This window comes from Silene latifolia, chromosome 3, assembly GCF_048544455.1.
Source record: "Silene latifolia isolate original U9 population chromosome 3, ASM4854445v1, whole genome shotgun sequence".
In the NCBI taxonomy this organism is placed as follows: Eukaryota; Viridiplantae; Streptophyta; class Magnoliopsida; order Caryophyllales; family Caryophyllaceae; genus Silene; species Silene latifolia.
This window is the reverse complement of record NC_133528.1, coordinates 3670113-3686839: the sequence shown is the minus strand read 5'-3', so window position 1 is coordinate 3686839 and position 16727 is coordinate 3670113. Positions and strand designations below refer to the sequence as shown.

The following is a 16727-nucleotide window of genomic DNA, read 5'->3' as shown; positions in this document are numbered from 1 at the left end:
CAATATCAAGGCTCACTTATCATTAAATAATATCGGGTGTCGGATTGCAAACGGGTTTGGTCGATTTGGAGTTGCTAAATTTTTTGGTTCTATGGGGTTTTGTTAATCAGTTTGTCAACTTTACTTGTATCGATTTAGAATTTGGATTTGTAGAGTGTACTCTTCGCTTAAGCCGAAAAAAACCGGGCCTTTTTATTTTACCTTGATAAGTTTGACTTGATAACAAAGTACCTAAACCAAAACAATGGTCGAAAACTAACTAACTCAATAAAAAATAATTGAAGTAATGCGACAAAGTACCCAATTCGACACATCAATTGACCCGATCACTCAAGTCGTTAATGACCCTACCAAACCCGTCTCAATCCCAAAGGGCATGCCAACCCGATATAACCCGAATATAATACGACCGATCAGAACTGACCCGATTTAAGCCCGATCGACTGACCCGATTGTCACCTTTAGTTCAAGATACAAAGGTAAGAAAACACAAGTATACCAGCAGTGAAGATCACACCTTCAAGAGTCAAGAGACATAAATTAGAGTAATCAAAATCTTAAATTGTCTCCAAAATTGAATAGAAAAGGAAGGGGGAAGAGATGAGTGTAGTGCAAAAGGAGACAATAGAGTTAATAGCTCAAAGCATTGGCATCACTAATTTAACACCAGATGCTGCTCTTGCTGTTGCTCCTGATGTTGAATACCGTGTTCGTGAAATCATGCAGGTATTGCTTAATTATATGCTTTAAAAATCCCTTCTTTTTAATTGTTTTTTTGTGAATTGAGCAATTAGTTTGAAAAGTTCAAGTTTTTTTGGGTTTCTTGTTTTTGGGTATGTACTATATTTGTGGAATTTTAGGAATTTGTATCGGGTTTTAATTAATACTCCTTCCATTCCAATCATTTGTTTAAGTTTTTTATTTGTTGGGTTGGTGTATTTTAATCGAAGGTAAATAAATGATCGGGACGAAGGGAGTATGCTTAAAAATCCCTTCTTTCTAATGGGTTATATTTGTATTGGGTTTGAATTAATACTCCCCTGATTCCAATCATTTGTTTAACTTTTTTGTCTCGGGGGGTTTATTTTAATCGAAGGTAAACAAATGATTGTAGAAGTCCCGTCTTTTAATGGGTTTTTATGTCATTTGAACAATTAGTTTGATACTTCCAAGTTTGCTTTACCATTGTGTGGTGGATTTGTAGAATATGTAGATGGTTTTCATTTTAATTGCATTAGGAGGTAGAATTTGGGCACCTCAGAATAATTTGGAAAAAGGGTTAATTAATTTAGGGGAAGTTTGATGAGGCAATATTATGTGAGAGCATAGATTGTGAGATAAAGGATGTAAATTGTAATGAAGTTCGATTTGGGGATGTTTTAGGTGTTATGGTATTGAAGACCGTGATTCGAAACTTGTCATGACCTTGCTAGACTTGTCTTCATTGATCATAGCCTCTTAGGGATTTTTCGATATAGATTCCAGCTTGATGTTTTCTGCGGGTTTTAAAGTCTAGAATTCAGGACTGGTTATAACCATTGACAACTAGAAAGAGTTAAATGAGGAGGAATGCGTAAAAGAGTGCCCTTGGTGGTGAGGTGCAAGACTTGCAGCAAAAAGTGGCGTACCTTAATGCGGAAGCGATTGGATCGTTGTGTTCGCTAACTGCCCACTACCGTATATCGTACCTCCGGTGGCTACTAGAGTCCCGGAATATGTCATACTCCCACTCGGCCACTTGAGCCATGGTAGCATTGTTGCTTGGTCACAAAACCTAAGCAACACTCTTACTTGGTCACAAAGCCTAGGTAATACTCCCACTTGTTCACACAACCAAGTTTATGACAACACAAGTGGCATCTCATAGACAAGAGGCGCTCCAGTTTTGCAAACAAATTTGTATTTTCAAAATTATATTTTGTGCAACAATGCACCTTTTGGCTTTAAATGAAGATTAACTAGATGTGTAAAAGAGTAGAAGGCTAGAAGCGGGTGATAATGTGGCAAAGAGAAGGACATAGCCAAAAAAACCACTAGAAAAAATTGGAAATTGCACACTAGTGTGTCTATCCCTAGTTTCTCCTTATCTAGAGGGTGTGGACTGAGACCTCTTGGCTAGGACCTCACAGAGGCTTAGCTTAAGCGCATCCAAAGGGCGGACGTATTTTAAGTTTTTAACAAGCACCAATATGTCCATCATAATCTTCTTTATCTCTTCTTTCCTTAATCTCTTCGCGGTTACTTTAGTTAGCAGCCACCATCAGTGTGAGACTAAGGTTTATACAGAGTTCCAGAATGACATTGTTTCGGCTTGAGCTTAATTCGAAATAAACTCTCTGGTTTGGGGTCCTTTCAGATTGCAGTTAATTAGTACTCTAGCATTTCCCCTAAGTTATGTGGTTTGAAGCTAATTTGACGATGTAACCATTGAGATGTTTCATTTGCGCGCTGAGGAGTTACAAATGTTTTAATGTATTTTGGTCTTGCCACCGTACACAGCTAAACTGCAGCCGATGTTTCTTCATGAATTCCGTAGATTTTGGAAACAAGGAAATCGTAATTGAAATAACTGACTTCCCCTATGGAATTGATTTCCACTAATTGATGGATTATAAACTAGTAAGATCAACTCAGTTTTTTTATCTAAAGAAGTGAAGATTTAGCACAGTTTTTAAATGATTTTGAAATTAAGGCTGCATTGGCCATGATCCAATACAATTTCGTGTATTGTATCGCTACTGCATTTTCATACCATGCTATGGAGTACAATTTTTCAAATGCCAGGAAACTGAGATTGTAATTTCTGGGATTAGGAAGCAATCAAATGTATGCGACATTCAAAGCGAACTGTTTTGACAGCAGAGGATGTTGATGCTTCCCTGAAGCTGAGAAATGTAGAGGTGAGACTATATCTGCCCGTTCAATGTGTTTTCTTTTACCTATTCTTCTGTTTCTCTACATTAAGGTTTGTTTATTGTTGTTGTTTACCAGCCCATCTATGGATTTGCCTCAAATGATCCATTGCGCTTCAAGAGAGCTGCCGGACACCACGATTTGTTCTATGTCAATGACTGTGATCTCGAGCTTAAAAATGTAAGGTCTGCTGATAAGTGATAATTGGAAAGAGTCATTCTAGTTTCTTTAGTTGTTTCATCCACGACCTATATTTCCCTACATAGATCACTGAAGCACCTTTGCCAAGAGCGCCGCTGGATACATCTGTTTCGGTCCATTGGCTGGCTATTGAAGGAGTACAACCCGCTATTCCTGAAAATCCTCCAGCTGAAGGTACCAAACCTTTACTTTAACACTCTTTCATTTAGTTTAGTAGGTTTAAGGGTTTCCACTTCGTATATCCCTACATTAAAGGTCTGCCCTGCCATTTCCCAAATATATTGTTCCATAGTACTTTGGTACCCCACAAATGTTTACCTTCACACCAATAATTTCTCCCAATTTATAGGTTTTCATTTAGATACAGTGACATTGTTTTTTTATCTTTCAAAGCATAGCAGAACATTGTTATTCGTACTATCATGTTTTAAGGTTGTTATTATTGTATAATTGGAGAAAATTTCAATCAAAGTCGATATTGTTTGACCACCAAAGTCAAATGGGACAATATCGGGAGTATTTCCTAATGTAAACTTGCTTTTCACAGCACTTGCAGCTTCTTCTGATGGAAAGAAATTAGAGTGTAAAGAAGAAGGACCTCCTATTGATATTAAGTTACCTGTCAAGCATGTCCTTTCTAGAGAGCTTCAGGTTCATATCTAGACTTACCGTTATCTTTATTTTCTTCTTGATTTGCCTCACAATGTCTGACTGCCTTTCTGTCACTTTGTGAAGCTTTATTTTGACAAAATTATTGAGTTGACTAAGCACAAGTCTGACACTGTTCTTTTCAAAGAAGCTTTACGGAGTTTGGCAACTGATTCAGGACTTCATCCTCTTCTCCCTTATTTCACATTCTTCGTTGCGGATGAGGTAACTTGCTATGTTTCATTACTTTCATATAAAAATTGATCGACCCCAAAAGTATATTCTTCAAGTATTTTTCCGTGACTCGCTCTTAATACTTGATGTTTACGACTACCGCAGGTTTCTCGGAATTTGACTAAGTTTGATCTGCTGTTCGCCCTGATGCGTGTTGTTTGGAGTGTTCTGCAAAACCAACAGATACACTTAGAACCTTATGTAAATCCACTTGGTTCTTTATGCTGCTATTTTTTTATTGAGGCTTAAATGTATCTTCATATTTCAGTTTTGATTCTTGAGAATATTAGAAAAGTGGCATCGTGACTTCAAAATAAAAATGCTTTACCAAAGTTGCCTAGCCTAAGCTTGAATAAACTGTCGGCGTCCTTATTTTAAATTGTTGGTGAAATGACATGTCTTGGGCATATGTGCCTCTATTAAGGCCAAGCTGACACATCTTTTTTGACCTTTAGGAGTTTGGATTCAATGCATATGAAATCAAATTGCGGAAAAAACTTTTTTTGGCTTCTGTTTTAAAGACGATGAACATTATTACCCGATTACAGTTATCATTCATCATATATGGATAAAATAGGCTGTAATCTGGAGTTGGGCTCTCTATTTTGGCGTCTAAAGCACTCTCATTCTTTTGCAGCTACATCAACTGATGCCGTCTATACTTACCTGTCTAGTCGCGAAGAGGCTAGGAAATAAATTGTCTGACAATCATTGGGAACTCAGGAACTTCGCTGCAAATCTAATTGCCACCATATGTCGAAGGTAAAGTTTTGATTCTGTACTCCATAATTGGGAAGATAATTAAAGATATGCGTACTGTGTTATTGTCTTTTACACAGCAATTTACAAGGCAGAAAGGCAGATATGTGGTTAATCCTCGTGGTGATGAGTGCTACGAAGTGAAATCCCGCATTAAACCTCCCACAATCATTCACTTCTATGCTTACCAGCTACCACCGTTAATCTTTTCTTCTAGTTGCTAACGAGCCCACCACCAACATTGGGTTCCTCTCTTCTGTGCCAAGCACCAACGTCGTTCTGTTCCTAGTTTTCTTTTCCCTGGGAATAGTAAACTTGTCACAACTGGTCCAGTTTTTCGTGGCTATTATCTAGTCTGGGAGCTGAAAAGGTGGCTGTGTTTTTGTTTTGATCAATTGCTGGTTGTGTAGATGAAGGGCTCTGAGGATGACTTTCTAGTCATGTTTGCTCAACCCCGGGTGATGAATCATGAATATAGCTCCGAACTAAGCTATTTTTTTGATTTTCTGATGACTTTGGTAGTAGTATGTCAAACGGTCCCTGCCTAATCTAGGGAAACTTAATTACTGGTTCTGTTTGTCGTCTTTTCGTTCGTTGTTTCTTTAAGTTGCCTCTTTCTCTGAAAATAATAAATCATCTTACTTCCCTTGTCCGTCAAACTTGTTCCCCATAATCCAGTGTTTTGTCTCATTGAAAAACTTACAGATTTGGACATGTATATCACAATCTTCAGCCTCGAGTTACCAGAACTCTGCTCCATGCATTCTTGGACCCGACAAAAGCGTTGCCTCAACATTATGGTGCTATTCAAGGACTGGCTGCTCTTGGACCTAGTGTGGTATGTTCATATAAAAAATTATGTATTAACATTTTGTGATACGAAGTGAAAAAACTTTACCAGATTTTTTTCGGTTTCTGAATAAACTTTACCAGATTTTTTTGGTTTCTGAAGAAGGGTAAGGGCGTCTAATGTCTTGACTAAATACAAAACCAAAGCAGAAAATGGTGTACTCAAAACTACTCAGTATTTCAACCTTTTTCCATTCTTTTCATGACAGTTCAGCGAGGTACAGAAGGTTTTATTATTCAGAAAACATAAAATTTTGAACTTTAGCCAAACAAGAATAATTTAAACAGAACAGGCCCTTATTATATTTATTAGAGGTGAGCAAAACCGTATACCCGATACTGGTTTTGAAAATCGTATCGGGTATACGGTTTTAAAAATTGCGAAAATCACTATACGGATCCGATACGGTTTAACCGTATATATGGATTATACGGAATCCGTATATACGGATACGGTTTGGTGACAAATGCGCAATTAAACATTATAGTTATTTAAGAGCTGATAATTACCTCTAACATGACTACCTTTGATACAAAAACCGTATCGTATATACGGTTTTGTTTTTGCCCGACCCGGATACGATACGGTTTTATGAAAACCGTATTGTCTAGGATTTTCGTATCGTATATACGGAAATCCGTATAACTCAAACCGTATACCATATCGTATTCGTATTATAAAACCGTATCGTATATTTTTGCTTTTTCCATATTTCCACTGGAGCCAAAGACTCTTTACTCTTTGGTTATGGATTATAATGGAATAAATCAAAATGGCTCACTAAAGTGGCTGCCCTTCTTTCTTTTGTGAAGTAGCGGTCCTTCAATGCAGTTCTCGACGCAATTTTCATCTTGGGTCATTCGGAAACAGCCTCTTTGTGTTGCTAACACAAGGGTAAGGCTGCGTACATCCGACCCCCCCTTACCCCGCAATTTGCGGGAGCCATTGAGGCACTGGGGTAATGTTGTTGTTGTTGTTATCGTATATTTTTGCTCACCCCTACTTATTAATGTCGGTTATCAAATTCTGTCGAATGTAACCCTTTCCGTTCGCTTGTGCATTGTTTTAATATTGGCTTCAGGCCTTCAGTTTATAAAAATGTCGATATTAACTCTTCCTTTAATTTGTGCACTGTAAGAAGTTGATCAGTGCTTCATGATTCCAGGTCCGTCTTCTCATATTACCAAATCTACTACCATATATGCAACTACTGGAACCAGAAATGCAACTAGAGGGGCAGAAGAATGAGATCAAAAGGCAAGAAGCGTGGAGAGTTTATGGGGCCTTGCTGGTCAGATATAAGTTCCGCGTTTATAGTTTCTTGGCCGTCATTTTGTTTTGGAACTGACATTGCAACACACCTTGCAGTTTGCCGCTGGCCAGTGCATGCATGATCATCTGAAAAAAGTCCCGAGTTTACTTCTTCCAATCACAAGGCCCACCTCAATGCTTGATAAGAAAGTTGCAACCATATTATCAAGTGAGATTTTTTTCTTATTTATAAGATTTTATGTTATTCGACCCTAGCTATTTTTGTGAAACAACCATTTGAGAGCGCTCTTGAGACCTTGGAGTATGTTGTAGTTGTTGTTGCTGTTGTGTTGGTGATTAGGGCCGATTGCTTCTGGAGCTAAAATAAGGGTGATGGACTTTCGGCTAGAAATGTCAAAAGCTAACCTGATATGCTCTTAGTCATAAACTCGAAAATATCGACCCACCCGTGTCCGTACATGACCGGAACCCAAACAGCGTTGTTGAATTTGACACAAACTCGGTTTACCCTTCTGCAAAATTTATTTTATATAATCCTCGTATTTATTCATTTGCTTTTACTCATCTTTTGACCCTAACTAACCTTGAACTGTACCTGCATTTGGAATAAAGCACCCGACACATTTTGGTAACGTCTAGATCTGATGCTTTTGGGGGTGGTGGGTCGGTCAATGAGGACGACAAGCAGACACCAATACTGATAATGGTGACGGTGGGAGAGGTGGTGGTTGATTGAAGGGGTGGATCAGTGGATGTTGGTGGTGAGTCGGGTAAGAGGGAACGGGTTTGTGAAACCCTTGGGGGTTGGGGAATCAATTTGGAGGACAAGGGGGTAATCCTATTCTGGGTAATGGAGGGAGGGAACGGGGGACCTACGATCAAACACCTCCTAAAAAATTTTATATTTGTATTGTCTTCTTAATTATGATATTCAGGCAAGCGGAAAGCGGATATGGACAACCTATTGCAACAGCCCCCAATGAAGAAACAAGCGGGGGATGGTTCGATGGGAGCAATACCAATGAATACCATGCACGGCAACATGCAAGGGGTTGCCGGAGGATATAACGTTGATGGCAGTCTCTCAGGAATCACCCAACAAGTGCAAAATGAAAACACGCCAGGAAGCAGCAGCGCGAAAGGGAAGGCGGATAGTCAATCTCAGAGTACGTCATCAATTCTAGCTCAGGCATGGAAGGACGACACTGATGGCGGCCCTTTGCTGTCGTCACTGTTTGAATGTTTTGGGGACGGCATGTTCTCGTTCACCCCAGCTCCTGAATTGTTATTGTTTTTATAACTGGTTTATGTAATTCTTTGAGTTGTATGATTGTATCATCAGTGTAAATTTATTAATTCAAGATTCGGTAATTGCTCAGATGTGATTTAATTATCAACTTCCCTGATCGGAATTTAGCTTTGGAGAGCTGTCTTCGACTCAACCATAGAGCTGCTGGTGTTTGATGTCCGAGACAGATGACTTTGTGTAATATACGTCCAGTCTTTTGCGTGATCGGTCAGTAATTGCGCATTTAGGCCCGTTAATCCGTCCTAGTTCCCTAATTTACGGACCGAATGTTTAGATTGGATTTGATCTATCTGGCCCATCTATATACTCCCTTGGCCCATTTATATTGTCCCCTTCCTTTTCGAGTTGTTTTTAAACAGAAATACCTTCACTCCCGACTTAAAAGAATAAGAACAATTTAATCGAAATGGAGAGACCAATAGTTAATCACAAATTGTTGTGTGAGACCACTTTATCTATAAGACTAGCCCAATAACTAAAAGTCCAAATAAATTAGTTAATAAACTTGTAGAAAATTATTTTATTTTGAGAACCTAAAATTTTATATTGATAAATTGTATATTTAGATATGTTAGTTTTCATCATAAAATGCCGGGTCGTTAAAATAAAATTAAAATATAAATAAATTTAATTGTTTTGTTTGGGCTTCTCTCCTTTTGGGCCAGTCCTATGCTATAGGACGGTCCTATAGGAGAGTTGCTGGTCTCAGAGTATAAGACCGTCATCCATTTGTAAGAAAATCACTCTTTTATTGATATTAATAAATGATTTATTTTTATCTAAAAAATGACCGTCTCACAATGTGAGACCGAAATTTGTGATTATATTTAGAGTGGAGACAATCAGACAACAAATCCGGATAATTACGAAAAAATCGAATAATGAGATGAAGAGTATCGAACACAGAGCAGAAAAACTTTTAGTGTAAAGGGAGCCATAATGGGAGATTTAATACTGACAGGATTCGAATCTCTGTTATAAATAGTAAAATACTCCTATCACTTTTCATACGATTTTACTAGCACAAATTCTTATTGAAGACGGACACTATCCGTCACAAGCTGAAGACGGATAGTGTCCCTCTCACAAAATGCAAATGGATAGTGCAAGCCACTTGCATTTTGTGAGAGGGTCACTATCCGTGTTCAGCTTGTGACGGATAATGGCCATCTTCAATGATAGTTAAGTTAAGTGACATCTGTCTAGAGAAAATGAGGTGTGATGTTGGTGTAGGCTGGAGGGTATGCCAGCCACAAGCAACCAGCAGTCAGCTTCATGGTGGTGAATAAGTGGACACGTGGCAACAATTTGCATCCCCTCAGTTTAGTGGGGAAAGAAAAGTCAATGATATTCAACCGCCATAAACAACTCAGACACGAACATTTTAAAAGACCAAGTATCAGTTTATCACATAAGACGGTTTCACGATAATTTCATCAGTTACATTTTAAATGTAATTATTTACGCATTTGTATAGATAGTTGCATTTTTAATACTCGAAAAAAAATACTCCTATTCTGTAAAAAAAATACACGAACATGTTTTAGCACGAAAAAAAATACTCGTATTCTGTAACATTTGACAACAAAATCTCATTTTTATAACATTTGATAACGAAATCTCATTTTTTTTCATCTTTAATCTCCTCCATTTGTTTCGGTACTTATCTGGACCTAGTAAATATTACGGACTACTCCGTAGTAGATTTGCTTTGCTCGTAACTATCAGTATATCACCATATGCCTTTTCGATGATTTAAATGTCAATTAACTTAATTGGTAAGTTTAAATTTCGGACATCAACATCATATTCAGCCTCAAAACTCTTATTACCACGAAAAAAAAAAAAAAAAAAAAAAGAACTATTTGACTTGCCGATTATATAGCAGCAAAAGTTGACTGTCTACTTCTTAAGCATGTCAAAACTAATACACAAATTCTTATTTCAGACCGTCATATCCGTCTGAAATGGTCAGACGGATACCATTTTCTCTCACAAAAAAACTCATTTAGGATGTGAGTGGGAAAGCACATGGGGGTGTCCCACCACCCATGTGCTTCTCACTTGTGAGAGGTCTTATTGCGGTCTGAAATAAGACGGTCTGATACAAGACGGACTGAAACTAATAAAATTTCAAGAGCACATGGACACAAAGTTTGGATACTTCAATTCGTACGTATATATTTAGAAAACATAAAATATTCCAATAATTTGAACAAATTTCGATTACAGCCTGATATATCTGTCTTAAATTTAAAACAAAACAAATAATATAAATAAGACAAAAATAAAATGTTAGATACTAGCGAAAAAAATTGTCTTATTTATACAAATAAAATGTTACGGAGTATTTAACCCGATTTAACCTTAAAACGGATATATCCGAGTCGACAGCTTGACATACCCAAACAATCCAATATCATAAACGGGTACACCCCAAAAGTGGATAAATCCGTCCATCAAATTTGACCCAAAATCTTGACGCAATCACGTACGTAACAACAATTTACATCTGCATGCAGATCTTATCTTAAAATCTAAATTTGCATGAATATCTCTTTACATTATTTTTAATTTTACGTGAATTTATAATCAATTTAATATAGTTTATTTACATAAAATTTTGGGTATAAATAAGTGGATTCCCCTTGCAAAATATAGAAGTACAAATTGAGTCAAGTAATATTATTAACAAGAAAATAATAGAAATGGCGAATTCTAAAACCTTACACTTCCTTTGTGTCCTCTTTACTATAGTCGTTCTTGTGTCCTCGGCTGTCGTCGCAGCTCGTGATCTCTCGAAGGAACAATCTCGTAATTCTCCTTTCTTATCGTTATATATTTCCTCTGTTCCAGTTATTTATTTCGTTTTTTTCTTTATAGATATTAAAGTCATGCATGCTAGATGGGACGACACCTTTTATTATTGAGTGTTTCTAAATGAACAAGCGTAACTAAATTGAAAAACCGAAAAATTTGAACTAAATAGCCTATATTATTTTACGATATTTTTATCGATTAGTTGACGTAATAATGGAAATTATTATTATATAGTTCATGTACAATAATTTTGGTTTATAATTCACTTAATGGTACTAATACTATATATCCTCTAAATGAACTAGTCATCCATTATTTTGTCGACTTAAAAGAGAAGAGCGATTTAGCTACTAATTTAACAATTACTCGTACCATTTAGCTAATTTAAAATTTAATTATTTCCATGCAATCTTTCACTAATTTGATTGCCTACGTATGCGTCTACGTGACTAATGTTAAAACTGACCTAAATTAAGTTCCTCATTAGGAGAGACAGTTAAATTGGTGCTTGTAATATCTAAGTCCGGTAAAAATTCATTTTCACTGCACGTAGGAAGTAGCGAGGCAATTAAAGAAAAATTTTTGGATCCGTCACTGACACTACTTAACATGTTCATTTTGTTAACTTGTAGAGGAAGACAAAGATGTTGGCCTAAATGGACGAGGTGGCTACAACAAGCCACATCCACCTGTTGAACAAAGCGACGTTGTACTGGATGGACGAGGTGGTTACAACAAGCCGCATCCACCTGTAAAACAAAGCGATGCAGTACTCAATGGACGAGGTGGTTACAACAAGCCGCATCCACCTGTAGAACAAAGCGATGCAGTACTGGATGGACGAGGTGGTTACAATAAGCCGCATCCACCTGTAGAACAAAGCGACGTAGTACTCAATGGACGAGGTGGTTACAACAAGCCGCACCCACCTGTTGAACAAAGCGACGTAGTACTCGAGGGACGAGGTGGTTACAACAAGCCACGTCCACCTGTTGGACAAAGCGACGTAGTACTCAATGGACGAGGTGGTTACAACAAGCCACATCCACCTGTTGGACAAAGCGACGTAGTACTCAATGGACGAGGTGGTTACAACAAGCCGCACCCACCTGTAGAACAAAGCGAAGTAGTACTCAATGGACGAGGTGGTTACAACAAGCCGCACCCACCTGTAGAACAAAGCGACGTGGTACTCAATGGACGAGGTGGTTACAACAAGCCACACCCACCAGTAGAACAAAGCGACGTGGTACTCAATGGAAGAGGTGGTTACAACAAGCCACATCCACCGGTAGAACAAAGCGAAGTGTCACTCGATGGACGAGGCGGTTATAACAAGCCTCACCCACCAAAGGAAGAAACAACAAATGGCAATAACATGAAGAAAACTATTAGTGAGGGTCACTAGTAGAAGTATGTTATCTGAATGAAAATGAGATGTCATTACCGGGTGATATCGTGGATTCATGAAGCCGGTGTTTTAAGTTTTTGTTTTGTCTTGTTTTGTACTAGTAAAACATGCATATGTCACGTCTTTAAGAAAATGGATGTAAATTTGGTGTAATAAAAAGAGTTGGATATGTATGTTACTTTAAATTTCGGTTAAACTTGCAATCAAGCATTCAATAGTTATCTATTATTATTAGATAAAGATTAAGGAAATATGTGAGAATGATTTTGGACTATAAAAAGACCATACATTTAAACTATTAAATTGAATTTACGTCAAATATGACCGACGATAGGTTATGTAAACATACCTTGAGAACAGATGAGCAATTAAGATTTTGTTTTTAAGTTATTTTAAGATTTAGGTCCCACTAATCATATAAATAAAATTAATTAATTAATTCACGTGATTTTAAAAGTGAAATTCTCATCTTTTAGGGTGTTTTTTTTATAACCGTGAATAAAGGGTTTTTATACAGCTCATTTGATCAAATGCACTTATTTTACTAATACAATAAACTAAAACAACAAAGTAAAGTAACTCCATGGGGTATCATAAGTGTGTTGATGGCGTACGGACGGCTAAATACGGGAATCAACTTCAATATCCACAACATTCTTGAATGACGATCACAGGTGGCCAAAAGATCGAACAACTCGATCTTTACTCATCTTAATGAACCGAGCTTCGAAGAAATACCTGCAACAAGACACAAAAATGTGTCTCGGAGATTCATCCCCTAGGGCCTCAACCATCACCTTAAGGTTTTGGTTGAGTTGGTTCATCTATCATGGTATTAGAGCCGGTGCACAACTATCCACTCTTCAAGCCCGACGGGCATTTGAGTGAGGGAGCGTAATAGAAATAACTATAATAGTTGGGCCCCAACCATCACCTTAAGGTTTTGGTTGAGTTGGTTCATCTATCAGGTGTGCTACAGATTATCTGGAAACCAACGAGATCCTTGACTCATTAGAATTAGCAAAGTGCACTTACGCCACAAGGACGTAGAAAGGAAAGGCGGAATGTAGACCATGAAAGCCTACCTCCAGAGGAGATAAATAAAACTCCTACACTTTGGAAAACAGTCCCTACAGACAAGAAACTCGTAGCTAAGAAAAGTGAGTAAGAAGATAGGGAGCAATAGAAAAAGCCACTTGATCAGCCCCCAAACCAAAACCATATCAGTAGGACGGAGAGAGATGGATACAACATACACCAGATGTAAAGTTATTAACATCCTTATTAACCCGTTACTATATATGACACCCTGAAAGCACAAAGAGACCACTACAACCAGGAGTGATGGATGAATGATCGATGCAAACTCTTCTCTCTACTACGTAATTATTGCATAATCGTATATTTACATGGTTGCTCTGATATCATTTAAAGTACTTTAGTCCTCCTCAATTGGTAGACATCTATGATAACTGGCTACTGGCTAGGCTATGTGCTTCTGTGTAATAAATCTACAAACGATTAAAGTGAAATATATTCAACCCATCCTAAACTTATGATGAATATATCAGCTAAATGAGAATTTCCCTGGGATATTACACATATGATTACATTACTATTTGACTTTACGGTGCAAATATCGGTTATAATTTAATTGGTAAAATTATGAAGCGTACGGTAACCTGAATTCAAACTCTAGCCGGTGAGCCTCACATTCGTCATCGTAACTCTCGTTACCCAAAAAAAAAAAAAGAAAAAAAAAAACTATTTGACTTGCCGATTAAAGCAGCAAAAGTTGACTGCCTACTTCTTAAGCATGTCAAAAATAATAAAATTTCAAGAGCACATGGACATAAAATGTCCATGCATGTTCGATAATCTTGGATACTTCTACGAAACTTCGTACGTATATCTTCAAATAACATAAAATATTGCAATAATTTACACAAATTTTAATTTAAGTCGGACATATTTGTCTTAGATTTAAAACGAGTCAAATAATATAGATAATAGAATACAATTTAACCCGTTTTAACCTTAAAACCGATATATCCAAGTCCACAGAAACCGGATGCAGCCCGGAAGAGGACAAATCCGCACATCATATTTGACCCAAAAATATTGACGCATGCAATCACGTACGTACGTAGCAACAATTTACACCTGCATGGCTGCATGCAAATCTTATCATAAAATCTAAATTTTCATGAATATCTCTTACATTAGTTTTATTTTTACATAAATTTATAATCATTTTAATATAGTTTATTTACATAAGTTTTTGGGTATAAATAAGTGGAGTCCCCTTGCATAATACCATAGCAAAAATAATTGAGTCTAATATTAACCAAAAAAAAAATGTCGTACTCTAAAACTTTACACTTTCTTTGTGTGCTCTTTACTATTGTTCTTCTTGTGTCCTCAGTTGTTGTCTCAGCTCGTGATCTCTCGACTGAACAACCGCGTAATTTTCTTCTCTAATCTTTTAATTAAATTCATGCATGTGTTGATGTGTACGTAGCTTGAGTGTTTGATCGTTTTAATTACGATATTCCCCCCTGTCTCATTTATTTATTTATTTTATTTTTATTTTTAGAAAGTATATTATTATTCACCGTGATACCAAAATAACGTGTTAATTCACTCCGTCCCAATTATTTATGTATTTTTAATTTAAAAAGGTTTATGACTGATTTTAATTCGTTATTCACAAGATGGTATATTTATTAGGAGAATATTTTGTCACTATGATTTAACGACTAATTTAGAAACTATGAAGTAGCATGTAGTTACACCCTAATAAGTTGGTACATGCTACCCAACATTAGTCGATAAGTTAGTTAATTAGCGCTAATTAACTAACTTAGCGAGTTACGTTAGAAAGCATGTACCAACCTTTTAGCGTCTAATAGGACCGGTCATAAATTTAGTCCCTAATTTTGGGATTTAATTAAATTGGTATTTAAGAGATTCTATTATAAAAGCGTATTAAAATGACCATACTCATACATATTATTCTTTTAAAGTTTTATTTTTGTCATCTTATCATTTTTTATACACTTACTAATAAATTTTTATTTTGATAACTTGTAGAGGAAGAAAAAGATGTGGATCTAAATGGACGTGGTGGCTACAACAAACCGCATCCACCTGAAGAACAAAGCGACGTATCGCTAGATGGACGTGGTGGTTATAACAAGCCTAAACCTAAACCTAAACCACCGACTGAAGAACAAAGCGACGTATCGCTAGATGGACGTGGTGGTTATAACAAGCCTAAACCTAAACCTAAACCACCAACTGAAGAACAAAGCGACGTATCTCTAGATGGACGTGGTGGTTATAACAAGCCTAAACCTAAACCTAAACCACCAACTGAAGAACAAAGCGATGTATCGCTGGATGGACGTGGTGGTTATAACAAACCTAAACCACCAACTGAAGAAGATCAATCCCTCTCTTATCCCGAGGGTTATGGAGGATACGGTGGCGGTCGAGGCGGATACGGTGGCGGTTATGGTGGTGGTCGAGGCGGATACGGTGGCGGTTATGGCGGTGGTCGTGGTGGATATGGCGGCGGTTATGGCGGTGGTCGTGGTGGATATGGCGGCGGATATGGCGGTGGTCGTGGTGGTTACGGTGGTGGCGGGAGGTGGCCGCCGGAAGAGGAGTCTCTAGATGTTGATGGATACAACGGTGGACGTGGTGGTTACGGTGGCGGATACGGCGGTGGACATGGCGGTTATGGTGGCGGGTACGGCGGTGGACATGGCGGTTACGGTGGTGGTGGTCACGGTGGTAAGGGTGGTGGCGGACGATGGCCACCGGAGGAACAATCTCTGCCTTATTGCGGTCGAGGAGGGTGCTACGGTGGCGGATACGGCGGTGGACATGGAGGTAAAGGTGGCGGTGGACGATGGCCGCCACAAGAAGAGGTAGAAGTTGGGGTGAATGGACGTGGAGGATACAACAAGCCTCACCCACCAAAGGAAGAGACGACAAGTGGCAATAACATGCAGAAAATCACCAGTGAGGGTCACTAGAACTCTATGACGTCAAGGAAAATGAGATGACACTACCTGTTGGTGTCATGTTGGTGTCATGAGTGTGTGGATCTAGTTTAAGTTTTTGTTTTCTTTTTTGTTTTGTTTACGTCTAAAGTAATACGAGTATTACGTACGGAGTATTACGTAGTAAGTAAAGCATGCATATGTCACTCCTCTAAGAAAATCTGTGTAAATTTGGTGTAATAATTAGAGTTGGATGTGTATGATGTATGGACGTACTTTCCTGATAAACTTGTAATCTTA

General features: G+C 37.8%; 2 protein-coding genes across 2 annotated transcripts; both read left to right on the top strand.

The window, feature by feature from the left end:
- Positions 1-463: 463 nt before the first annotated feature.
- Positions 464-8440, top strand: LOC141646810 (transcription initiation factor TFIID subunit 6-like). The gene is made up of 12 exons (XM_074454775.1): positions 464-726; positions 2814-2900; positions 2992-3093; positions 3180-3288; positions 3662-3765; positions 3850-3987; positions 4102-4197; positions 4634-4758; positions 5461-5593; positions 6771-6896; positions 6974-7085; positions 7813-8440. The coding sequence occupies exons 1-12, from the start codon at positions 601-603 to the stop codon at positions 8175-8177; spliced, it is 1623 nt and encodes a 540-aa protein (XP_074310876.1). The 5' UTR covers positions 464-600; the 3' UTR covers positions 8178-8440.
- Positions 8441-14771: 6331 nt separating this feature from the next.
- LOC141646522 (uncharacterized) lies at positions 14772-16460 on the top strand. The gene is made up of 2 exons (XM_074454394.1): positions 14772-14881; positions 15511-16460. Exons 1-2 carry the CDS (start codon positions 14776-14778, stop codon positions 16458-16460), a joined length of 1056 nt encoding a protein of 351 aa, XP_074310495.1. The 5' UTR covers positions 14772-14775.
- The last annotated feature ends 267 nt before the right edge of the window (positions 16461-16727 follow it).